Source organism: Colletes latitarsis, chromosome 2, assembly GCF_051014445.1.
Source record: "Colletes latitarsis isolate SP2378_abdomen chromosome 2, iyColLati1, whole genome shotgun sequence".
In the NCBI taxonomy this organism is placed as follows: domain Eukaryota; kingdom Metazoa; phylum Arthropoda; class Insecta; order Hymenoptera; family Colletidae; genus Colletes; species Colletes latitarsis.
The window spans coordinates 25148088-25173835 of record NC_135135.1 but is presented as its reverse complement, the minus strand read 5'-3'; the positions used below and the strand labels follow the sequence as shown (position 1 = coordinate 25173835).

The 25748-nt window shown below is 40.2% G+C and overlaps 4 protein-coding genes across 22 annotated transcripts in view; 1 reads left to right on the top strand and 3 right to left on the bottom strand.

Moving 5' to 3' along the window:
- Cda5 (Chitin deacetylase-like 5) overlaps positions 1-9901 on the bottom strand; it is an 89408-nt gene extending 79507 nt beyond the window's left edge. For all 3 annotated transcript variants that reach the window (XR_013080436.1, XM_076774703.1, XM_076774697.1), the window contains exon 1: positions 9670-9901. Coding sequence is in view for 2 of the 3 variants with exons in the window: in XM_076774703.1 (XP_076630818.1) it covers positions 9670-9721 (52 nt within the window). In the remaining variant the exon portion in view is untranslated. The remainder of the gene's footprint in view (positions 1-9669) is intronic.
- Positions 9902-11734: 1833 nt separating this feature from the next.
- Ttv (exostosin glycosyltransferase 1 ttv) lies at positions 11735-19475 on the bottom strand. Of its 3 annotated transcripts, none has more exons than XM_076774741.1 (8): positions 17880-19475; positions 16609-17672; positions 16332-16533; positions 16134-16253; positions 15825-16055; positions 15479-15745; positions 15154-15404; positions 11735-14054 (listed from the first exon to the last, which is right to left on the bottom strand). In XM_076774741.1, exons 2-8 carry the CDS (start codon positions 17490-17492, stop codon positions 13874-13876), a joined length of 2136 nt encoding a protein of 711 aa, XP_076630856.1. In that variant the 5' UTR covers positions 17493-17672; positions 17880-19475; the 3' UTR covers positions 11735-13873. The 3 variants fall into 3 exon arrangements, with proteins under 3 accessions (XP_076630856.1, XP_076630867.1, XP_076630849.1); XM_076774752.1 differs by having other exon boundaries at positions 18855-19475; XM_076774734.1 differs by having other exon boundaries at positions 16609-19475.
- Positions 19476-20095: 620 nt separating this feature from the next.
- LOC143347601 (uncharacterized) lies at positions 20096-21249 on the bottom strand. The gene is made up of 3 exons (XM_076776914.1): positions 20631-21249; positions 20457-20564; positions 20096-20379 (listed from the first exon to the last, which is right to left on the bottom strand). Exons 1-3 carry the CDS (start codon positions 20969-20971, stop codon positions 20136-20138), a joined length of 693 nt encoding a protein of 230 aa, XP_076633029.1. The 5' UTR covers positions 20972-21249; the 3' UTR covers positions 20096-20135.
- A 152-nt stretch (positions 21250-21401) lies between these two features.
- Positions 21402-25748, top strand: part of LOC143347569 (protein FAM76A) — an 85095-nt gene continuing 80748 nt past the window's right edge. For 11 of the 15 annotated variants that reach the window (XR_013080633.1, XR_013080628.1, XR_013080632.1 and 8 more), the window contains exons 1-6: positions 21404-21790; positions 22290-22354; positions 22437-22650; positions 22733-22869; positions 23033-23276; positions 23476-23713. Coding sequence is in view for 2 of the 15 variants with exons in the window: in XM_076776894.1 (XP_076633009.1) it covers positions 21695-21790; positions 22290-22354; positions 22437-22650; positions 22733-22869; positions 23033-23276; positions 23476-23709 (990 nt within the window). In the remaining 13 variants the exon portion in view is untranslated. Of the gene's footprint in view, positions 21791-22289; positions 22355-22436; positions 22651-22732; positions 22870-23032; positions 23277-23475; positions 23714-24383; positions 24812-25748 lie in introns of those variants that run through there. The other 4 variants (XM_076776894.1, XM_076776859.1, XR_013080638.1 and 1 more) reach the window with 4 other exon arrangements.

Sequence of the window (25748 nt, the reverse complement as noted above, 5' to 3'; positions counted from 1 at the left end):
GTTGCTCGGTAAAAAAAATGGTGTGCATCCTGGGGCATTGCTTTGCTCGAGGATATCCAATATCCTGCTATCGCACGCTTGTAATTCCGTTTTGCCAGCGCGTCTGTCGGTGCTCGGAGCGTCCCGGCGGTCTCGCCGCTTTGTGTCGCGGAGGAACGTTCCACGGGCCATTATCCTTCCCGCGGGATTCCATCAGCACCCACACTCTCCTCTTGTTCGCAATTACCAGGAGAATTTACCGCGGCGTGCATAGGTTATGCCACGTAGTCGCGTCGTTGTTGCCTATTACGTTCCCTCCGCGGCGTTATCCATCGATGTCCGCGCCGTGGGCTCCTCGCTGCTCGCCAATTACCAGGAGAATTTACCGTGGCCAATGCACCGATATCAGTTCCTCGACTCCGGGCCTCCATTATCCTTGGACCGTCGACCGGGCTTCACGGCCACAACAACAACCCGAACCACTCTCTTCCAGAAAATAAAATACCTACGATCGCTCCAACAGTCGAAAATCCCGACAGTCCCAAACTGACGATGAAATTTTTCATTTTGCGGAGAACGAACTAGCTCGGTTCAACCCCTAAGTAGGACTCTCGATCACAACTGAATTATTTTACTTGACACGTTGACTGTCACGTCACCCACACATGGATATGTCATACAATTAATTCTCAAGATTAGATGTTGAAGAAAATCAGCCAGGAAAAGTAAGTTCAATAACAAATGATGGGTATATTAGTTTTCGGTTCTCTGGAGACAAAGTTTTGAGATGTTTGGCCTGGCAGTCAACGTGTCAACGTTGATTTTTACCAAAATGGAAATCAACTTTCATGAGGATTACATAAATTTTCAAATAATTACATTGACGTATATTGTACAATATTATTGTCTAAACTTGTGGAGAACCCCAATAATCTTAAGAGATATCCGAAATTTGAAGTCGACCGGTGAACGATTCGTAGAAATTTGAAACGAGTAAGAGACACACGCCTCTTTTTAGCGCATTAAACCCAGAAGACCGCCTTAAACGAAAGTTCAAGTCGGATTAACGCGCGCGTTTCGCACATAAACGCGTGACCGCTAATACAGCGTAATGCTCGGTTATTTGCAGACCCAAATATGGATCCTGGTTTATCGATCGATCGTTCCGGGGGCTCTTAAGAACGATAGCCGGCAGTTTTGCGCGCGTTATTGGCTTGGCTCCCGCGATTAACAGTTTCCCTCGCGTATTGTCCCGAACGTTTACGAGCGATCATAATAGTAGACAACGGGTTCCCATCGATTCTATATCCGGCGAAGTTTTATGCGAAAATCGGTTATGAAATCTTACTACGAAGTCCTCGTCTTTCATTAACTTTGTATTGAGTCATTTTGCAAGCTTGCATGCACTATTGGATTCGATGTTGTCGTATTGCATCCTAATTTTCGGATAGACACTGTTATACAATATCTATTAATCCCCATTCGTATTCCTACACTATAATGGCGTGGATTCACTATATATGAAAAGAAACACAGTTTTCTTATTATATTCTTTCCATTTATTTTTATGAAATATTGTTTATTATAATTTTATTACCGTATTACGAAGTGGTTTTTTTTTAATTTTTTAATATTTACAGGCAAGTAATATCCAATTACATACCCGATAGAGAGGTATAAATAACTATAAACAGTATACAAATCAATAATGCGTGGGATTTTTTTTCCTAGCAGTAACCCATCCTAGTTGCACGCCGCCCAATGCAGCTGCACCAATGCGACACAACCATTGACAAATTTTATTTTTAATTTATCTGTATACAAAACCCTCTCAATTCACAATAAATAAGTTTCTTTTCAATTATAGCGACTCACCATAATGGTGTACGAATACGATTAGCCGTACACGTATTAGAAAACATTAAACTACACACTTTCGTCTACTATTTGCCCAGGTTCTATACATATATCTTTTTTGATAAATTTTCGTGAAATAAAATATATTTTCGATCGTTCCAAATCTCTTACGAACGTTTTTCCAAAGAAGAAAATTCAATTTTGGCGTTTCGACGAGAGCTTGAAAAATTACTTAGGTGTCGAATCAAAAAAAAATTGTAATTAAACGTTGGAAATCTAAGAATTGGTCTTGATCTTCCAGCGTGATCCGTATGTCACACCCCCGCCCTATAGCGTCGTGTCTTCCGTTAATCGCGAAGTGCAGCGCGGGTGCATCGGAATCCAGGGGAAGAAGATAATAGTCGTAGGAACGTGTGCGGCACGGCGTGTATCGTATTCCTCGGATGCTGTTCGAGCTACGTACCCGCTTGAGGTATCGGTTTTAGTGCGCCGCGCGAACATAATTTAACCATCGGACCGTCGACGGATAAAATATCGTCGGCTGGGTTACAGGAATGCTTGTAATCTGGCCACTTAACCCTTTAGCTCATGGGCCGTGTTAAATTTAGCACGCTGAATCGCTTATATGTATTTTAGAACGGAGAGGGGAGCCATTTCTACGCCAACTGAGTCTCTTGTTGCAGTTAAGCGGGGACCACCGGATTTCGCGAAGAGAGGCTTCAAATTATCGAATATAATTACTAACGAGGCGAAGAAACGTAAACGGATCGATGCATTAATTTCGACTGTATAAAAAAAAATTTCAAATACTCGGAATATTGCTACTCTGAAACGTGAAAGATTCTTTGATGAACGTATGCTAAATTTAGAGGCTGAACACGAACGAAACGAAACTTGGCGAAGTCTCGTATACGTGACAACGGCCGTCACAGGGTTGGAAGAAGGATCGATCGGAAAGCCCGTTAATATAATTCTCTCGTAGTAATTGTTCGATGAAAATGATCTGGCTTAGCTCCCGTTGCGCTGGAACGCGAGGGAAACAACTTTTATTCCCGATAATTGGAACGATTAACGAGCTGATTTCTCTTTTACTCGGAACCCCGTCAACCCGAAAGTAATACGAATTTTTATGAAACGGTCGTCCGGGCAGGTTCGCTCCTGAGAGAATGGAATCCCGCGAGTAGTCTTTTTAATCAGCGGCCGCCTCTATTGCAATTTTTTTTTCTCCCCCTCCGTTACATGACGACGCGAGTCCTCCGCGACGACAACAATATTCTAAGAACGCGCTTTCCTGGCACGATCGCGGAAGAATTCATGTAAATGCATATTTATAGGCACCGGTTCTATTCAAACTATTATCGGACACTTCGGAAACGAAAGTTTACAATCCCTGTTCAGGATAACAGGCGCCTCAGATCTCTGCAAGCATTCGATTTATTTATTGGAAAACGAGAATTATACTTGGTACGAATGATAAATTAAATCACACTGGGCACGATTCTTTTTAACGCGAATTGCAAATATATAGAAATCACATTTGTTATCCAGGGCTACTTGTTACCCATTACGTAATAAATAAAAATTGAATACAATCACAGTGTTAATATCATTCGACGATAATGAATGAAATTTTATTTTATTTCATACGATTCTAGACTTCAAAGGGTTAAAACGATATAAGAAAAATATTCGTAACGGTAACTCCAGTTTCCAGATCGATGAAATATTAATATAGAATATACATAAGTCACATTTTCTTGGCGTTAACGCTGCTTTACAAGATTATTAAACATCCAGTCCCGTTGGTCGCGAGACAAACGACTATAAAGCGCGACACTCGAGTAAAAGAAGCGTTCGCCAGAATGATATCCCGTACGATAATGGAAAACCGAGGGAACGGTAAGGTAATTCATGCTCCGTCGGAAAAATGGTACCGGTTTGAAGAGATTTCCTCGAGCCGCGCCCTGCAGCCACCCAAACGTAATCTCGATAATATTTCCAGCCGAGTCCTTGACGCTGAGTCTCGGATTGGGCGGCGGATAAATTACTGGGCGTAAACTGCATCCTGACAGTAAATTATCCGATAGCGGTGGACGGTACTACGAAACGGGGCGCCTACGCGCGAATCCACGTCCGTTTCTGCATGATCGAGGATGCTAGGCTCCTCTCGGATCGATCGCGCCAAGTAGAGTGTCTTGGGGCATGCAGTAGTGCCTCGATTATTGCACGAAATCGAGACTCGAGAGACTTGCAACGATCGAGGCAACCTGGATTCGATGGTAGCTTTGCACAGAGAATCTTTACAAGTTAGATTCTAAATCTGAGTTTTGGAATATCTACCTTCGTTGTTTAGGGGTCATTTGTTCACAATGGCGGCAATAAACGAGGCCTACTATACTACGTCGAACGGAGTGACTTTGCTCGGTTTTTAAACTAAAGAAGGCTTCTGTTATCAGAAGAGACGGCGCGAAAGGCTCTCGCTATTGATAAAGGAGTATTCTAATTGAATGTATTGGCTTAAGAGCAAAGTTCCCTATTATAAAAAACTAAGCCAGAAAACTTCATATATTTTCAAGCAGAAAAGTTGCTATCTATTTGTTTATTTTAAATTCTTAAAGAACGAGTCATCGGTGTGAATAGACACTGTTTAACAGGTTCTCCAGATTCTCGATTATTTCGTTTCCCTTAATCAGTGATTTCGATCACAATGGCGAGCCGACGACTACCCGGTTAATTGTCCGGAATAATTTTATCGGACTTTACTGCTTGTTTCACACCCGCAGGAACGTATTCTAATTCGAACACGATTTATGCCGGGACGAGAACCAGTGGAAGGACGAGGATCGAATAAATTTGAATACCCGTTGCGCGGGCACGTGGCCACTGCACAGCTGTTTTCACGGATATCGTCTTCGTCGAGCCGCGTAGCGGTGGATTTCTACAGGGTAGAAAATATCGAAACCATCGTCGAAGGTCGGATTCCTGCGCGTACTACCGAGCTGCCTCTCGGTCTGCCAGAGAATGTCTATGGTTGCAACTAAATTACACGTAACCGCTCGTCATCGTTGCAATAACACGATTCGATTAAACGACCAACTAAGCACCGCGATGGAGATCTCAAGAGTTTCTCAGAACTTTGGCTGACGCACGTTATTATCGGGAGCGAAATGAATCCGAGAAACCATTACAAAATAATTAACGGACTCGAATATTCATTTAACATCCAGCGTTTCGCAAACTGGAGCCCGCGAACGTGATAGCCCGGAGGTCCCTGAACTCGTAATACTTTAATCTTATTAACGGGGTTGTTTCATTTATCGCAATTCTTTACGAATTTTTCCCAAATTTATCTGGGCATATTTATTTTTACCAAGAAAATTTCTTTGTTCTGTTTATAGAAAACCTCGGGTTGCAAAAGTCCAGTCGAGTTAATTTTTTGTCATTTTTATTAGGAATTATTAGTGGGTCGTTTTGACCACTTTGGTAGTTCTATTGTTGATAGAAGGACTTAGGAAAAGTTCAAGTTTATAGCTTCGACTTTTCAAGTTCCATCGATGCACAAAACAAAATATTCTCAATTTTTAATTTTCTTCGAAAATGCTTTTCCTTGCAGTACCTAAAAAGACTTCGAAGTTTCTAAATTCTTAATAAGCTTAATTATTATCTCGCTTCTGTTCAGCAAATGTTTACAAAATTTAAAGACGACAATTAAGAAATATTTGTCCAGCCAGTTTACGATTAAATAACGAGTAATGTTTTTAATACAGGGATCGATATCACCCGTGTCTCATTCTAGATTTGCCCAGCTGGATTCAGCAACGACTCAGAGCCTGCCATAAACGCGACATTAGCAATCGTTCGAACAGTCCGTTACAACGAATTACGTGGTTATAAACTATCGATTGATAGGCGACTGTTCGAATGATTAATAGCGTTGCGTCGAAGACAGGGTCTGCTGATGAGCCTTAATGGCACGTCTAGCTACCAGATGTGTTACTTATTACATAAAATAGAAGTTGCCTTCGGTGCATCGAGGATTTCTACACTTTGCGACTAAAGGACGTGGGACTCTCGCGCCAGTGACCTGGACCTTTCTCAATCTCCGAGATTGATCCTGATCCAGCATACACGATCGATCTATTTCTATTAAAATAGTTCTCGTTACTCGAATGATCACGAGTCTCCAAGGAAATCGTTGTATTTCCGTGATTTCCATAAAAACATTTCCAAATCGATGTATAATTTAATATCGTTCTGTCTATCAACTGTTCGCGAATAGCCCGAAGCGATCGTCGGATGTACGCTTGCGACGCGTTCCTTTCAGATCTCAGATTCTATCCGATCGCTAGAGAACACCTCCGGCGAACAATTTCGCAAAAACAATCGTTCCCTCAGTCGTGTTACCGAAATGTACTACAATGCTGTTAACGTACCCCCTTTGTCCGAATCTCCGCCGTTTCCAACCGTTCTTGAGATTCGATTCCGTAAATCGAACGCTCGCGACGATACGATCGCGAACAGCCTCGGCACGATCGGCCACCGGATCTCGCAACAGGTTCGCTGTTGCATAGATCGCTGATTGGACTCGCGTTTTACCACGGAATCTACCCCCTCGGATCTGTTAAAGACGCAGGTTTTGTTTCCTTAACAAGAAAGCACCGGAGATTTATTATTGAGGCGTCGACTCGAACACCTCAAATTGCACGGGAGAAGGATACTCTGGTTTTCAGAGTATTGGAAAGTGATATATTCGCCATTTTATTTCGATGGGACATTTGAAATAAAAGAATTTGTATTCTTTGGATTCGAACGTTCGAACTTTATTTGTAGCGTTCTGGTGATGAAATATGAATTAATTCTCGAAAAACTACAAACCGCAGTTAATATAATATGAATTTTTATATTTAGGAGCTGAGACTATCCTTTGCAAAGCTCCCGTTTCATTGATTGTATTAATACAAATATGAATTTCCAGTCTAGTTATCAGTTTATCTATTGGTGACAATTCAGGTCTGGGTTAGGGAATTAAAAATATGACTTTGCAATCTAGCTACGAATTTATCTATTGATATCGTTCAGATCTGGGTTATATCTGGGTTAAGAAATTAAAAATATGATTTTGCAGTCTAGTTACCAGTTCATATCTATTGATATGGTTCAGGTCTGGGTTAGGAAATTAAAAATTTGCAGTCTAGGTATGAGTGTATCTATTGGTATCGTGTCTGTGAAGTAATTAAAAATAAATAATAGGAACGATCGAGTGGACTCGGGTAGAGAAACTCTTGCAATCGTGGCCACACGGTAGGCGGGTTTCGCGAAACGACCGCTTTGCGAAATTCACAGCCACGCTGGCCGCAAAACCCGAGAGGAGGCGTCTCGGCGAATCGACGAAAATTAACGGCCACGAAATTAGATTGAAATCGTCGGTACCGAGTCGCTGCGTAATACTTGAACCCCAAAAGAAACTTTTTCCTGCGTTTCAAACGATAAAATACATTTTCTTGAAACTTACGGTAAATATAAGAAATGGTTAAAGTAAGATACGAATTATTATATTTAGGGGTTGAGACAACGTCAGAGCTTCCATTTCATTGAATGTTACGGATCGCGTAATAGTAAACTAATATTCTGGATGGAGAATGCAAGGGTTTTGAGAGATTGAAATTTGAGTTTCTCATGTTTATTACACGTAATTAAGAGACTACAGAAAGATGTGTTTGATCGATGATGATACGACTAAGTTCCCAATGTTGTGAGAATGTGAGATTGATGAGTAACGTACGATGATTGGCGTATTGAAACGAAATCAGAATGATGTTTGATGATTCGATTGGTAGAACGAACTGTCTGAAAGACAACTCCTCCCTTCCAAGCACCCTTGCAACGATGCCCTTGGAAGGGGTTGCTTGTCACGACGGAACAAAGACGTCATTTGAGGACGTTGGAGAAAGATGCCGTTGTTGATCGACGAGCAGGTCAACTTTCCCCAAAATAGTTGGGGGAGGCTCATGGTAGGGCTGTGTGCTGGCGTGCAGACGTGAGAATCGAAGAAAGAAGTTTTCCCTACCATGAACCTCGCTTTGAGCGCGATTCTGCGCTCAACATTGATCCTATTAACAAAAATATGAATGTCCAGTCTAGTTCCTTAGTTAGAAATAACTTTTCGTTCGAGTAAATTGCACGAGAAATAATTACCACGAGTTTCATTTTAATGCACCGGGGTGCTGAGGGGGGGAACAAATTCCAATTGGCTCTTTTTCGAGCAACGTGGAAGGCCCTTAAAAAGATATTCAAAGCGATATCGAGCGTTCTCGATGCCTTTCGATAAGAACCGCTAACGAGTAGCGGATTTTTACCGAAAGCGGTCCACGCGAATTAAGCCGATCTGTCTATTCGAGGAAGCGTGTCGCCGTATTTGGGACCGCGGGACGGAAAAAAAGAGGTTCCCGCGCACCCTTGGGGCACACCCTCGGGGACCAAAGGCGTTTTGCTTCGTTTCCGCGTGTACCAGTTATTCAACGACCCGACGCCGTTACGTAAACTGACATTTTCGCGGCTAACGCGAACGAACCAGCCGGGTTTGCCGCCTTGGTCACTAGCGATGGGATCAAACGCCTTGCAAGCACCTTTCAAGACCCGACCAATTAGACTCGTACCCTCCACGAGCGATTCCAAAGACAAAGGAACCCCCTTAAGTACACTCGAACCATTCACGAGCGCTTCCGAGCAGAAAATTTTTGATTCGTTTACATACATACGTTATCAGGTTTCAATTACGCCACCGTAATTGAATCGTTAAACAACCGTTGCTAACGTCCAGGGTAATAAAATTTTGATACCGCGATGGTAAATATTTCTAGACTGTCGATGTTCACGCGAGATATGCAGAGAATATTCATGCAACGTGAAATTAGCCTATTCTTATGCGCGAGAAACATAGACGCGGGTTCGAAAAATATGCAAAATATGCAAGTGATATCTACGTAAGATGTCAGTGTAAAATACTATTAATATTTATGGATTATTTATACCGTGGTATTCAGAAAATTTTCCATCGATGGGGATCTTTTTTCAATAATAAAGCCTCTATTTTATAGTAAAACACAGGACAAATAATATTTTCGATACTTGCAAAGTTTTAGAAATTCGACCTTAAATAAAAATTGGATCCCCGTTTGATGGATGATGGATTCGACTTTTCCAAGAGCTCTATTCATCGTTGCTTTCAACATTGATGATTTGTTTATAACTCTTGCAACAGAGTAATTAGCACACACCCGATCAACAATAGCGACGCCTCGACAGGAGACGAAGTTTCGTCATATTACGGATCGAAATCGTCTTTGTAATCGTTGGATCAGTACTCTGGAGTCATCTCGATACAAATAACTCGTAAATATCGATGCTATTCGTAAAATACACGTACATTGTTCGCGTGACCGATACTTCTATTTCTCGAAAATGATTTTACTCGAGATTTTCTCTCCAGACAAAGCTGTTCGACGTTATATAACGCGAACTATTCGAGATATTTGAATACAGGTCTGTGGCGCGCAGCCGTTCACCGCCCGCGATCGGTTTTCCTCACCGACCTTCGCGATTCAAAGACAACCGCGCGAAACCAGCGAACGCGTAAACTCCGTTTGCGATCTACGAGTATCGCGAACAGGCTTCGAATGGTAAAAAAAAAAAAACACACGGTCGAGAATGTCACGGTTGCACGATCGTCGGGCTCGCTGAATCTAAAATTAAAATTCCTGTCGTCGGGTGGAAAGAAAGATCCAAGTCCCCCGGACTTTGCAAAATATTGTAATAAAAACGATCGACACTCACCCACTGTGGACGCCGCCGCCAGTAGGAGCAACACGGTGCTAGCGACGATCATTCTCGTCTCCCTCTCCGTGGATCGTGGTCCAAAGGGTTGCAAGGTCGAAAGGTGGGCTACTCGAACGTCGGAGGATGCGCGCACATACGAGACGCGAAATAAACGAACCTTTGAGATCCAGCGATCGCACGCGTACGGCCGCTGCGATTTCTTTTCGTTTCTCGCGTTGTTGCGTTTTTATATAACGAACGCGTGAGCCACGGACAGTCCTCTGGGGTACTGGACGTTGGAGAACTCGGTGAAAAATCCGGGGTTAGGGAACCGCGGGCGAGAAGAGGAGCAGAGCAGCAAGGCTTCGATGTGGGCGCCGTTCAAAGCCGCGAGAGCTCCATCGACGTCGCAAAACATATGCTACGGTCACGAAGAGAGAAAGGTGACTGGATATACGCAAGGCGTGCTCAATACCTCCTGTCTTCTTGGCATAGTCACCTTTCTAGCAAACCAGCAACAAAGAAGAAGGGGAGTGTTGGTCGGTGTACCGCGTGGCCACCACCATTCTCGCGCTCCGCGATCGCCAGAAGTGGTGGTGGACAACGTGCTCGGTGGTGGTGGGCCCCAATGGTGGTGGTACCCGCGGCTCCACCGATCCCCCGATCCGCCTCGCCGCGACCAAATCCGCCTTCCTTCGATCAGATTTTTTACCCAGTTTCTCGTATCGGTAACCCTGAAACCATTCTCGGCTTACGTGACCAGCCGACCGGAGAAAAGTTGCTCTTTCTCCCGCCAAACGAAATACACCGATGGGGTTACCAACGAACCGACCGTAAAGTCCGCTGAATTGTGTGACAACCCGGGATGGTTCTAGGATCGTCAAAGCCCTTCTACGGAATGGAAAATCGCGTCGAGAGCTCTCTAACGCCGCTGGGGTTCTTCGACCGTGGTCCCTGGGACTCCAAGATCGGTGGATAAGGTCCTTGAGGTCTGAAAATTTGCACGTTACTTTCTGTATTTTTATTGCACGGTCTAAAGAGAGAAATACATATTTCGGTGTCCCTGAACTTACGTTTCGTTGGAATTAGCTGATCCCTTTGAAAAATCGGGAATATTTTTACGATTCGACATCGTTGGTCTATGTTTTGGATTTTGTGATACTTGTCGGTTATAGGATCTGAAACAGAATTATAAAAATATGCAGGATGCGTTCTAATATGTGGGACCTGTTACAATGGGTCGGGGACACAGAAACGCTGAAAAAAAGTTGACACGGACGTGGTGCCCTGCTTGTCCTTGTTCCTGAGTTATGGTCGCTTCTGCATTCCAGTAATGTGCAGTTGCTTACCTTCGTAGGAAGTGTTCGAAATGGTCATCTTTGGCCAACAGAATAGCCTAAATTCTATATTTAAAAAAAGACACGAATAGACGCGCTGTACATCCTTAAGGAAACAAACGTCGAAAAAGAACAGAAAAATACATCGAATTCAACGGATAGAAAGGAAAACTGGAGGATATAACAATATAGAAAATTGTAAAAAATTGTTGATCATTCTATACAGGGTGTTCAGCCACCCCTGAGTAAAATTTTAATGAGGAATTCTAGAGGTCAAAATAAGACGAAAATCAAGAATACTTCTAGAAAAAAATTCGAGGTGTGAAATTTTTCGACGGAAAAAAAAAATTTCAAATCGTTTTGAAAAAATTATTTTCGGTTGCAGGAGTCAATTATAATCATTTTTGGTGAATAGACATACCCCCGAAATCCTACCCATTTTCTAGAAAAAAATTCAGTACTGGCAGAACTTTAAACGTTAATAATTTGTTAACAAAGCCTCCATCAACAAATTGGTATTCTTGATTTTCGTCTTATTTTGGCCTCTAAAATCCCTCATTAAAATTTTTCCCAGGGGTGGTCGAACACCCTGTATAATTAAGAATATCTAAAAAATTAGAATTTGAATAATTGAACAACGATGCAGGCCGATAAATAAAATTAAAATATCCATTGTAATTGGACCACAAACAAAGTTATGCATAATAATACGTTAAAAGATACTGTTCCTGCGAGAAGGTGGATCGTGGGTTTGTATAAAAACTTTATTTTCTCGGCCATATAAAATCATTCATATTTGTTCAAATACATGTTATTCTGACGCAACAAGATTACATCGACGATCAGCTTCGAATTAATGAAAACCATCGATTCGCTAAATAATGTCCAAACCGTCTACGTCAATGTTAAAATATCCTTCTGTTAAAATTAAATATAATGTTTTTGGTACCGTAACAAACGCAACACTATCGCGAGTACCTTTGTTCAATGCAAAAGCGATCGTTTTTGCACAGTCCCGTACGTAATTACATTCAAGGGGGCGAAGAGTTTGCAGGAAAAAAGAAGCAAAATACATTCTCGCTGCTATTCGCTAATTAGAAAATTAAAAAATAAAAATAAAAAAAAAATAGTAAGCTATCGATAACGAAGTATTACAAAGTGAAAAAATAATTCTATGCGTATACCGTAATCTCGCGTATCGAGCGAACATTCCACGGTTGAAAATGGAGGAATTGATTCGAAACGAACGATTCTTCGTTCCTGCTGACCCTTCGAATAGCGAAATCAGCGATACGATAAAAAATATAATATTTCTCGTAAACATATATTATTATAACGCGCAACGTTTCCGCGACAGAAGAAATGCCATTGTTGGAATTACAAAATCCTTTTGAATCCTGTCCCCGATGATTACGAATATATCACATGATAATTATAAACGTATCACATATACATATATATATGTACACATTATTTCCTTTGTATATGTCGTGGAGAACACAAATACACGGCATCGGGTTTTTCTTTTCTTTCGCTATAATCGTTTGCTTTTCCTTCGGGCGTACCAATGTAAACGAACATGAACGACTAGACGTACTTGCGATATTGTCACAAGTAATTTCTTACTTCCTCTCAAACGGTCTCCCGAGAGCTCGTTAGAACGCAAACGGAACCGACGAAATGCACGAGAATCGACCGGGTCCCATGCGTGCCCGCGAAACGAACATAAACGTTAAACGCACGCGGTATTCTTACACAGAGATACATACGTAAAAACCTTGGAATACCTTCTACGTACATGATTACAACTTACGAATAATCTGCGCTCAGAATGCGCGGCGAAACTACGAACGTACACGTGTTGGGAAACAAAACGTGATATTTCCTTACGCGCGTACTCGAGTTCGACGCGACGACGAGCACAGATCGAGGAAAGAACACCAGCGTCGAGCGAATTTTATCCGCAGACAACGATTAAAAATATTAAAAACCTTTATTCGTTCGTGAACCAGCATCTACTCGCGGTAGCGTTCGTAACAGATCGAAAATTTCCATTCGTTATTCGCGAATAAAATTTACCCAAACCCGAAGAACACTGATCGTTTGAGAAACTTACCCGAGAAAAATAATACGTGTATCGATGGCCATGAACTTACGTTGATTAATAAATTTATTTCAACTATTCGATCGGAGCGTAATAAAAATTAGAAATGCAAAAATAAAGACCCAGGATCGCGAAATGATCCATCCCTGAGGCTTAAGGTATCGGTAACAACGACAGAGGAAAGAAAAAAAAAAAAAAGAAGACGTAAGCGTTCCGGCGAATTCGGTGTTCGAGCGATCAATTGACTACGAATTAGAGTACCTCGCATTGCTTCAAAAAGGCCGGTTTTTAAAGTCGAAGAACTCGTCAAATAATTTTCCTTCGTTATTTCTTTTTTTTTTTATTTTTTTTTGTTTTATTTTTGCTCGTTTTATTAATAACTATGAAACGATTCGTATGTACATCAATTGATTACGGCGATCGCAACGACGAGATGCGTGTCCCGTGGCCCGATTCGAACTCGAACAATATCATAGGTTTACCCCTATTGTTATTTTTGTACAAAATTCATTTGCGAATACATAAAAGCGCAGAGTACCGTCGTTTCCTCGCAAATGAAAGACCGTCTCGATTCGTTGCCCGACGACCATCGACAACACACAATGGCGCATTAACTTGCAACGTTGCGAGTGTTCCCTATATAGGTTAGAATAGCCCGAGCATGCACGCGCGACCGTAACAGCAATTTGCGCCACTAACGTTTCGAAATGTTCCGAGACTATATAGGTTGCTCGTCTCAAGAGTAGATAACTGCGTAACTGATAAAATGTCCTGTATAATACTAATTACTAACTAATTCAATTTGCCTATATTTCTTGCGCAAGTTGCTTACAGGGTCTTTGAACAGAACAGGGTCGAGCCTCATATTTGATCGCAACAACGGCATGTAACCGAAAACGGCCACGAACGTATTCATGCACGTCTGCCGTTGAATAAAGTGATCTGGATCGTTCCAAGGGGATCTGAAAATTATCGTCGAACACAGACGTTAAATAATCGTGCACCGCGGCCCACGAATAAAATACTCCGCTACGCAGGTACGGCGTTTCTAAGGATGTAGGTAATTTAGGGTGATTCCAGTCGGTAAAATAGCGGCACTTATGGTCGAAGATAGGTTGAGTGAAAATTTGGTCGTGGTAGTGAAGAATAAAGAGGTATTAGTTGTTACTAATAGCACTTGCCATAACTCGATAACGGTCAAACATTTCGATATAATTTTGTACACGCGTAGACGTAGTCCCCCACTTAGAGAACCACTTTATATTAGATTTTAATCGCGATAGCGTTGCAAGAAAATTTTACAAGCTCTTCTGAACCGATATTCACGCAGATAAAGTCACGGGAGGAAACTAGTACACGAATGAAATGGCTATAATCGTTATCGATACATTATTTCTCGTTATTATTTCGTATCTCAAATACTTTCAAATATTGGTAAGAAACTGTTTCGATTCTGTAAAATTCGAATAAAACGACTCACCATATTGTCGTGGCGCTGTGGCACATTTGGAACGTTGTCGAAATGGTGTATAACAACTCACGAAAGAAATCACTGTGTTATAATATGTATACTACTCGATGTAACACTTAATAACCGTCGATTATTACGCACGTATCGTGGAAAAATCAAAGAACTGACTCAAAAAATTGTATAATTGCTGATAAAGTTTTGGCGGGATATGAACGCCAACTACATCAGTTCGATCTACTAGCGGGAACTTCTGGTATTAACGGACAAACTGCATTTCGATTATCGAAATAACGATATCAATTTAGATCTCGATTCGGTTAGTCGTGAGCGTCGTGAAACATTACAAAATGGTGAATGTGAATAATTCATAAGTGGCACGCTTCTTTATATTAATTTTGAACAAGTTAATGATAATTTTGTAACAAATGTGAGAAAAATGTGTGACCAAGTTGCCGGCGACACGGAATATCGCATATCGAAGAGGGCAAAGAAAGTCGTACGATCGTTTAGGAGAAAATGGTGGCGGGCGCCAAAAGTCGTTCGAAGGATATATACCTGCGTAGACTCGAATAAGGGTAAGTAGCACATACCTGATTCCAGCCACTGTAGTATCTTTATACAATTTCCGTTGCGTCACTTTAATAGGTGGTCTTCGAGTGACGTGACTTACTAAAAAATTCATAAGTATATCTTCGCAATTTTGCGACTGTTCAACAGTCTTATGAAGTGTCGAGCTTAGTAATTCGGTGTACAACGTATTATAATAACGATGATAAAAGGCGGCACCAGTTAGAATTATACTATAATCATTTGTCCATTTGCTTGTGTAGCCCCACGAACGCTTTAAATATTTATGAAAGACGTAAATAAGACGATAAATCTTTGGGGGGAAAATAGGTTTGAAAATCCACTTACTTTAGAATCGTCCCAATAATGCGATCTTGCTGGGTAGCCAACTATTCGATCAGGAAACGATCGCCAAACCGTAAAGGCGAAATCAATTTCGTCGGTATTGAGCGTGGCATCTTCGTCTAGCGATAATATGGCACTAGTTTTGATTAACGGATGAGGATAGAAACGTTGGGATATACCGTCGACCGTGACGACGTGTATTGACGCTTTGATCCCTTGCCAACGTGGCCTTCTTGGTAATGGAATATCTGAATTCCACATTAGAATAATCTGAAACATAACGTCGTACTTATCATCTATCCGTGACAGCCATAAAAAATTAAACAAGACAAAGTTGTTATTATCTTACCTTATCTAGGTATTTACTTTTTGCGACACTTTTAAGCAGACGATAAAGAACTGCAGTAGATCCCAACTGCGAATAGATGATGGCAGTGAAGGTATTACCTGGATTACTATTTGAAAAAGGAAGTTCTTGTTGACTATCAGCAAATTGCGGTAATATCGCTAATGCTCCAGGACTAGTATTCCAGACAAGTTTTTCCCTAGTACCTTCCCATGGTAAACGCTCCCGAATATTCTAAAAGTTTAATATTGAAACTTAGAAAATGGCGACGACACAAATTTCTTATCTAGTTCCATCACTTTGAGCAATTACCTCGAATACTGTAAATACGATTTTTTCTATCGAGGAAAAGTATCGTTCCCAAAGGAATTGCGTCTGCTGCCGTAATTTAAGTATCTGTACATTGGACACAGACCGTACTATGTCTGGAATCTGAAAGGATCAAGTTAAATTGTATTAAAATTTTATTTTATTTTTTCTTGTAACAAGATATAAATTAGTTTCAATTACTTGAAGTAACAGTCTTTCGTCAGAAAATATAACGGCTTGTGTCCAATCGATACGTTCATGGAAAGGAAGTGCCCAGCCATTGCTTAGAATAACTGGAATGCATCCAGCCCTTAAAGCTTCTAAAAAACGAAAACTACCAAGTCTTCTTCCTCGTGGTACGAGACAAAAGGTAGAATTCATTAATAAAATTTCATAATCGTACCTGAAATAACACATCACATATTAAGTTCTATATCTTGACTGAAAAAAATATTATATTCCAAAAGCTCATACTAACATATCATATTCCTGATTATCCTGTTGACAGTGTTCATCTTGTAATTCTCTCCATGCTTTACCATGGCGACAAGTTGTGACAAACACCAAGTCTTTGCCATTATGTAAATGATAAAGAGCATTTCTAGTCTCAGAACCTATGCCATGGACGTATCTTTTACCCTTGAAAGCTGCGACGTATTTTTTATTATTAGGAAAGTTATTTTCTATAGCTTGGCCTGGTTCTCCACCACGTTCTGCATGTTGTTTTCCAAATAATGGTATAGATATATCAAAGTTTGGTCTATGCCTGAAGACAGACATGCTAGCTTTCGCGAGCATAGCATATCCTAAATCAAAGGCTAACGACTCTTCTGCGTAGTCAGGCCATGTTCCAGAATACAAATTAAATATTAAATGATTTCTTCCATTGTTCCAATACGGTAAACGCATTAATTTTGCAGGAAGATTATGCACAAATTCTGTTGACAATGGATCCCTGTCCAATGTGTCCAAAGCTAATACAAATATACATGCTCGAGTTGGATCTGAAGTATAATATCTTGATTCCGTAATAACATTTAATATTTTTTGGTATAGTGGGCTTATCACATCTTCAACTGGGTAAACATACACTGTGAAACCTTGCTTGCATCTGGTAAAGTCAAAACAAGTCTCCATACGGCATTGTTTTGTACGTTGAGACATAAGGGAGTTTCCATTTGATGTCCTTAAATCCTTGTCATAGAATTCCTCATTTAGACTTAAATATGAAGGCAATCGCTCGTAAGGCAACTGAGATCTGCCTGGCCACTTTTCACTTTTTAATCGGTAACCACCAAAGTAACAATAACCAAGAAATGCGCATGTTACAAATAATAATAAATAGCGCTTCTTGGCTTGCATTTTTAATGCAGTCAGGTTATACACAAATATACATTAAATCTAGACATTATTTCTCACACTTAGAACAGATGCATTTAATCATAAATGCATGGTAATCAAGTTCTTACTTGTTCGATTTTTTTGTAGATATATAAATCAAAAATTATTCTAAAATGGAATTAATTTCATTCCTAAAGTTTGCTGGAACAAAATAAACACATATAACAAATATTTGATATATATTGCTAATATGAGTATTTGGCAAATTTACTTCACAACTTTGTAAACTATCACCACGCGTCAAGAACTGTGTCACTTCTATCGCTATTATGTTCGCATATAATGTTTACATTACTTATCTTTAGACGAACTATTGAAACCAGAAAAATGAAATGTGTGTTTAGTTACCTTTGAATTCGAAATATTCGATATTCGATATTCACTATCAACAGGAACGTTTTAAGAGGTCTGATCATTATAAAATACATGGCAAAAGACGTGCTACATTCGCAGAAACTTCACCTCTATATTTCTATTTATACAGTTACATTATCATTTACAAAATGTCGAATCTAAATGACAGATTGTAAACGGTCGATGGACGCCTGTCGTGAGTTAACCTATACGTGAATTATCACGGACGTTGCACAAGAAAAGCGACAACGTCGAACATATCGAAGTCGAAGTTCGATGAAACGACATCGAACGATGGTTCATACTTATTTAGGACAATTTATTTTCCTTGTTAGAACGTCACAGTAAAGGGGCTTTTTTTATTTAGGTTAGTTCTGACGTACATCCAATTCGAAGAATTCGCCGGCGTTATTGCGCCCGTAGGCATTTTCGGTCGGCGTCACCACACACGCGTGACATCGATCGGTAAACGCCTCCAAGTGCAAAATCATTGCACGCAGCGCATTAAATAATTGGTTTAAAAAGCAACGCGAGTTATGCAATGACGTTGAGAACGATTAGACTGGCAAATCGCTTATTGGTTCTTTCACGCGGAGGTCTCGAGAGATGTTTGACTCAGTGCACTAGTGTGCGTATGTGTGCTGGAGCACCGTCGCTATACTTGTGCAAATCTAAACAAAACTACCGATCAAGGTTATCACGCTACCTAGCGGTCGACCAATAAAGCTTTCGAGCCGTTTCTCCCGCTTCGATTAAATTTATTAAAAGCACGCATTCTTTTTTATTGCAAATCAATACTCTATCAAGGAGCGTAGCTTATCGCAAAGCTTACGTGATACCAGTAAAAAGTAAGCGCAATTACATTGCGCGTGGGCTTCCTCAAAATTAAAACGTTCAAACTAACGGTAGTTTTTACAATGGAGATACCATAACGATACGTGGGCGTACTTTTAGTAATGAGAAACTTACCTAGAGTTACACTATTATCAAAGAGAATACTGATGGGTGAAATTCACTCATTGAAGCCACGATACTTTTACAAGACAACTTTTTTAACAATTTAAAAATTCGCGAACTAGTCACAGCACTGATCGTTTATTAATATATTAACTGAGTATTGAGCAGCGCGATCACGCTGCTGTCATTCTTCGACAAAAAGCAGAAGCACTATCGCGTCACGTTGCACTATTTGTCACGGCTTCCGAAATTATCTCTGAGTCCGAAATGATTAAATATTGAATTAATGCGATAAATAGATGACCTTATAAATATTGTCCGATTCTGAACAATCTTCCAATATTAGCTTCTTGAGATTTATTACGTAGGAACGCGTGAAACTTAGGAGAAATTCGACGACACTTCTGCTGCGTCTATGAAACTTAATATTTCCCCACGTTCTGATACACCTTGCTTCACAAGAACGCTCTCTGCACCACATCACTCACTCGAGTAACTACTCGAACTGTTTTCACGGAAAATATTATTCCACTGCCACACGGGACTGCACTGCTTTACCTTGATCGTTGATCTATCCGCAGTTTTTCTAAGTCTGTTATTACTATACACTTTCTACAGATAAACATTTTTTAGCATCGAATTGCACGCATCCACGACAGATATTTCACAATCTCTCAGAAACGCAAATGTGTGCGATTAATCGCATGAATATTTATAGTATCGTGTCACGAACTCCTCTGGCTGTTTTCAATGACTCAATAATGTAAACGCATTTTTGCATCGTTAAGATAATGTCGCGCACGAGGACTTGTTTTATAATATTTCTTTATCAACTGCAGTCATTTTTCAATACAAAGATGTGTTATTGAAAATAAAGGTCATCTTCTTTTTCAGGACGTCTCGTTAAATGTAATTATACAGCACTGAATACACGTACTTACACGTAAACGAATGGTTACAGTATTTTTTACAAATGTAGATTTATCTCTATTATACGAAGATTTTTTTCGTACTTCATTTGCAAACTAAATCATAGAGGGCAATTAACATTATTAGGTCAAATTCTAACTTTACTTTAATTGTAAGCAATAAAAAAAATTTTCTGTTCTGTCATGGGAATTGATTTACTCTAATTCAGGCATTGAACAGTTAAATAATTTGATAAAATATTTATTACATATAATAATAGGAACAAAAAAAACGAAAATACATTTGTAGGGTCATGGTTCATAGGTATCAAATGAATAATCAAATTTAACATATGAAAAAATAATTTTAATAGAATAATAATATTTACACTTCCTTTTCAAGCATAATATAATCTGAAGTTTTATTGTTTAGTTCTTCATGGGAGTCTTTATTTACTTCTGATTCACCATCATAAATTTTAAGAGGTGTGTTCGAATTTTGTTTTGTACGTTTAATTCTGGTGTCAGGTTTCAAAATTAATTTTTCTCCCCTCACTACTGGTGGGTCTCTGATCTGTGATAAATATTCTACTGCCATTTGTATGGTTTCAAATTTAACCATTGCACCTCTAAAAATGATTCAAAGGTTTACCTTAGTCTGTAAGAAAAATATCCAAATAGCAAGACACAATTAAACAATAAGTACCTATAATTTTGTGAATACGGTTTCAACATTTTGGCAGTCACACATCCTGGAATAGCTTCCTTTAATTCTCTAAGTTTGGTTCCACATTTAATGTTGGACACAAAGAGTCTGTCATAACAAATTCCGTCGTTAATAGATTTAGAAATAGACAACGAAAATACGATTGATACTTACGTCCTCGTCACTTTAACATCTTCTTCTATAGGAGGCAAAACGACCTTTTTTTTCGCTAAATTTTCAGTGGGGTTTTTTGATTTCGTAATCGCAGATGCAATTACCACGCGTTTGCCATTTATCAGCGTGTTTTTCGCAGCTTCCAAATTTTTCATTTTTTCCTTGACATCGGCAAATATCACGTAGCAATATTTGCTAGCCTGTCGCGTGAGGTTCACTTTGAAGTCACCGGTAAATAATTTCGCCACGTCCTTCTCATTCCGTATTACGTGCGGTAAACGAACATACAAGGCTCTTTCCTTTTCACGCATTCGTTCATGAAAGCCCTTCACGCGACGCATTTTCCAGCCGTTACCTTAGTTTCCGCTTTACACGTGTTACACGCTTCAGTTTTTAATTAAATCGAGCATGTTTACATTGCATTGGACCACGTTGGCGCAGTTTTAGGTTATATTTACGTTCGACGAGCGTTTAAAAAGGCACGGAAATACAAGACGCGTGCACCTCCGCACGCGACCGGACGAGCCTATAGTTCTCTATGAACGAGTACTGAATGAAACACACCGATTGGTCGTTACCAACGAAGAAAGGTCAAAGAGGACAAATATTACGAACGCTCGCATACTGTAGTCGAAAGAACGATTTAACCAATTGTCGTACGATTCTTTTGGTACGAAAAATGACGATTGGTTTGTAGCGGGGATGCGCGTGGCGTACTGAGGCGACATCTGGTCGGTGTCGCGAACTTGGCGAAAACGTTTCTCTCTTAAGAAGTCACAGATGGCCGTCTGAAATCAACAACCGGTGCACCGAGCGAGCGAAGTGACGCGGTTATGTACGCAAAACAATCGCGTCGAACGCGGAGAACATTTTGAAACATGTAAGGAGTCGTTTTCGCGGGTGCAGTCGCCGTTGAATTTTACGTTTATTTTTGTTCTACGGCAAGCTTGTGAAAAGCGAAAACGTCGTTACGATCCCGTCGTTCCGTTTACGAGTCAGGTTTTATCGTCGGTGACGTACGGTTTTACGGAACACCGAGGCCAAACACAAATCGACGCACGAGGATGAGCGCGAACAATGTACAGGCACTCTTCGCGTGTTCCAGATGTTTTTCGAGGCATCCGTTCGAGGAGCTTTCCCCAGGACAGCAGTTGTGCAAGGTAACGTTATCACGGATTTTCGTGTGATTCCCCTCCGAATTCTGCTCCGCGCTACGACCGATTCCTTTCGAGCGTCACTTTTCACGTTTACGAGACAGAAGGCTAATAATAGAACTTTCAATTCAAACGCGCGTTTCACGCATCGATACCACGACGAGTCTCTAAACGAATCAGTTGTTTATAAGATCTATCATCACGTACGAACACACGATCCTTTCACGATCAAACTTCCAGAATTGGTTGTGCACGATGTTTGTTTCGACGAGAGAGATAAGTATCCTTTCAGAGGTTTTGTTTGGAATTTTTGATACACACGAGTTTTCTTTCAAGTCGCAACGAACAACTTCTTACACTGTTGTGCATTTTATGCGATAGCACGAGTAATGTGTGGATATAGAAATTGGTTAAATGTTAAACGTGTACGTCACAAATTTTTTTATAATTGTTTACGATTTTTTTTCCCCTCACAAACTTTTACCACATTGTGTTGCTTATTTAGGAGTGCAGAGGTGCATTCCCTGTGGTGAAATGTACGTATTGTAGGTCAGAATTCCAGCAAACAATGTAAGCACCCCACTAAATAATGCTTTGTATTACGATTTCTTCCTTACGTTTAAGCAGAATAATTATGGTTTCTATTTTGCAGAAAGGGTAATACTAGTACGATATGTAAAAAGTGTGAGCAGAATGTGAAGTCCTATGGTAAGCCGTCAGCCTGTGAGTATTGCAATACCATAGCTGCGTTCATTGGTAGCAAGTGTCAACGATGTACAAATTCGGAGAAACGTTATGGACCACCAGTCACTTGCGAACAATGCAAACAGAAGTGTGCCTTTGACAGACAAGACGAAGACAAAAAGGTGATATTCCACGCGATAATTCGCTACTCGATTGTATCGCTTTTGGGTAATGCTAACCAAGCTGTTGATGTTTCGGTCGAAGGTCGATGGAAAATTATTATGTTGGCTGTGTACGCTGTCTTACAAACGAGCATTGGCGAAAACGAAACAGTCAGACGCTGAGAGGAGGGCGCATTTGAAACTGGCGCAACAACGGGCGGCGAAACACAAAGAACAAAAGTAATTATACAAATACATAATGCCACAAGGTAACTTTGTGCTCAGTAGTTTTAATTGTATTCATCATTATTTCAGTATCTCTTCCATGTAAGACGTTCGGGTAAAGTTTAACGCGCATTACTTATACGCGAATTTCGCGTTCATACTGTTCGCTTTCTTTCAGATTAAAAGGTCACAATAAAAGACCGCACAGAGTGGACGTTACGAAATTACCGCCACAGTCGGAAGGTCCGGAGACGAATGGCCCTGCTCCAGTGAAAGCGGCAAGGATGGTTGGCGTGCACGATCCGCACGATCCAAATAGTTCGGATCATGTGGTGGCGGTTACGCAACTTAAAGAGAAAATAGCCCATCTTCAAAAACAGATCACAATTAAGGATGGGCAATTACTTGCTAAGGATAGACAGGTAAGCTACTCGTTTTGCAAAACATCATCAAATTCGATTAACACGGTCGCGACCAACGATGATTCAGACCATGAGTCGTGCAAGATTTTATAGGTTAAAAATGTTGGCGTCCATTGGGAATAGTACCTTGCGATAATAGAGAGTTGGGCGTGTTAAATCGTAGCGTCAACGATTCAGGTGTGACCGTTTCTGTTCACAGATTACAGAATTGAAGGCGAAAAACTTCACGTCGGAAGCGGAACTGCGCAACAAAATGAAAACAACGGAGAAGGAGTACGAAAATAAGGTATCGACTATGCAACTCAAGATCTCCACATTATTAAAAGAAGTTGCTTCATTGTCGAAGAGTTCCAAACGGGGCGACAGACTGGCTGCCACGAAAACGGAAGCTGGGACCAACAGCGGAAGCGGAACAGACAGTCCTGTACCTTGATAAGGTAGGACAATTCACAACTTAATTATTCTACATCCATTAACGTCCGAACGAGAATATTTTACATTTACGTTTTAATTCGTCGACACGACATATCTTAAAATAATAAATCGTTGTATCATTGATTATATTTAGCGTTTGGAATGGTGTCTTATTTGTGATTTAGTGTTGTTGGCTTCTTAACGTTTCGTTTCCGTTAAGGGCCATTACGTTACGAGAAAGGATTCCATAATTTTTTTTTTGTGTTTTCCGTTGTGATTTATCGTTTTCCAAGTATGCGTGCAAGAATGTATTATTTTCGCTACCTCGTTCATATATTTTCATACAAAGGCATACATCTATTCGGAGCGATTTCACGACATCGACAGCGGAGAATCGAGTTTTCGTTCGCCCTCGTGTTACGTCTAAAATTGTGCGTTCGAAAGGAATTGATAACAACGAATACGTTAATCTTTCCTATTCCGGGATTACTGTTATCGCGAACGTGTCCTATCCAACAGCTTTTTACATTGGCCTTATCATTTGGATACGAGAATCTACCGTGTTCTTATCGGTCACGTTGCGTTTGGCGTACGTTCGCGTCGCGAGCTCCGAGTAATGTCGTTTCAAATATAAGAAAATGGAACGTGTAATGTTTCCGGGAGATGAAAGACTTTTCTTGAAATTGTTTTCAGGGACTTGGTTAGCTGTGACAACACACACGAATGTCCATACCCGCATAAATCATGTGGTACATTACGTATAGCTAATTGTTTCCATTAACAAGGCAAAATCTGTATTATTTTTCTAATTAATATAGGAATGTATATTATCCTCAGTGTGTGTACACGGGGATGACGATGCAAGTGGCAAAAAAAAAGTGTTACTTTCGTAAGTTAGGTAGCTTTTCCCCTAAAGCCCGTTTCGCTCCGTGACAACAATCCACGAAAACGCGGAACGCGAACATTTTGCGATCCGATGACGCCGTGACAGAGTATGTTCTGTGACTATGAAGAAGCTACGTGTAATCGTTTTAATTATAAAGTAAGAAATTGGACAGGCATTCGGTCTGACGAAACAAGTGATTTAAACAAAAAATGAAAACGACAAAAAAAAAACAAAATAATAAGAACGAAAACAAAATAAAGAAATGACATGAAAAAAAAAACTTTTACGATTACGAACGTCGATGTTTGCGTGAAACGAACAGAGTTATATGTGCAGACACGCGTAACACAAACAATACACACACTATGTTAATTGAGCAATAGTGCTGCTGTAACATTTTTTTCCTATTTATAAACGATGAAGATGTAAACGACGATGAACCAGGATATGGTGACTGTAGATCAATTTACAATAAAAGGATGAAAACGATATACCTCGCCTTATGAGTTGAAACATATCCTTGGACTTCCTTCCTGATAGGAGGATCCGTCTTTCGCGTTTGTTTTCGATCTGGGTTGGGACTGCTTGTCTAATTCGAATATTTTTTGCATTGGTCAACTATCTCGATATTCATAATATTTGTAGCTCTTCGACGTTAGTTTTCTCTCGGTTATCACTGGCGTAATAATCAAATAGATTGCATAAATTCTGTACAGAGTGTTCGGCCATCCCTGGGAAAAATTTTAATGGGGGATTGTAGAGGCCAAAATAAAACGAAAATCAAGAATACCAATTTGTTGATGAAGGCTTCGTTAAAAAGTTATTAACAATTAAATTCAAAAATTTCAAATCGTTCTGGAAAAATTACCTTGAGTTGCGGGGGTCAATTACAACTATTTTGGTGAATAGACATACCTCCGAAATCCTACGCATTTCCGAGAAAAAAATTCAGAAGTGTGGACTTTTTCGACGAAAAAAAAAAATTTCAAATCGTTCTGGAAAAATTATTTTCGGTTGCGGGGGTCAATTACAACCATTTTTGGTGAATAGACATACCCCCGAAATCCTACCCACTTTCTAGAAAAAAATTCGAGAAGGTGTGAAATTTATCGACGGGGGAAAAAAATTTGAAATCGTTTTGGAAAAATTATTTTCGGTTGCGGGGGTCAATT

Coding starts and splice junctions, on each gene's coding strand:
- Ttv (XM_076774734.1), bottom strand. CDS start 17,492: ATGCAAGCCAAGAAGCGCTATTTATTATTATTTGTAACATGCGCATTT. Junction 16,254..16,331: donor ACGAAAGACTGTTACTTCAA/GTAATTGAAACT, acceptor TGATCCTTTCAG/ATTCCAGACATAGTACGGTC. Junction 15,405..15,478: donor ATTATTGGGACGATTCTAAA/GTAAGTGGATTT, acceptor AAATATTTAAAG/CGTTCGTGGGGCTACACAAG.
- LOC143347601 (XM_076776914.1), bottom strand. CDS start 20,971: ATGCGTCGCGTGAAGGGCTTTCATGAACGAATGCGTGAAAAGGAAAGA. Junction 20,565..20,630: donor GATGTTAAAGTGACGAGGAC/GTAAGTATCAAT, acceptor TTGTTATGACAG/ACTCTTTGTGTCCAACATTA. Junction 20,380..20,456: donor CCGTATTCACAAAATTATAG/GTACTTATTGTT, acceptor AATCATTTTTAG/AGGTGCAATGGTTAAATTTG.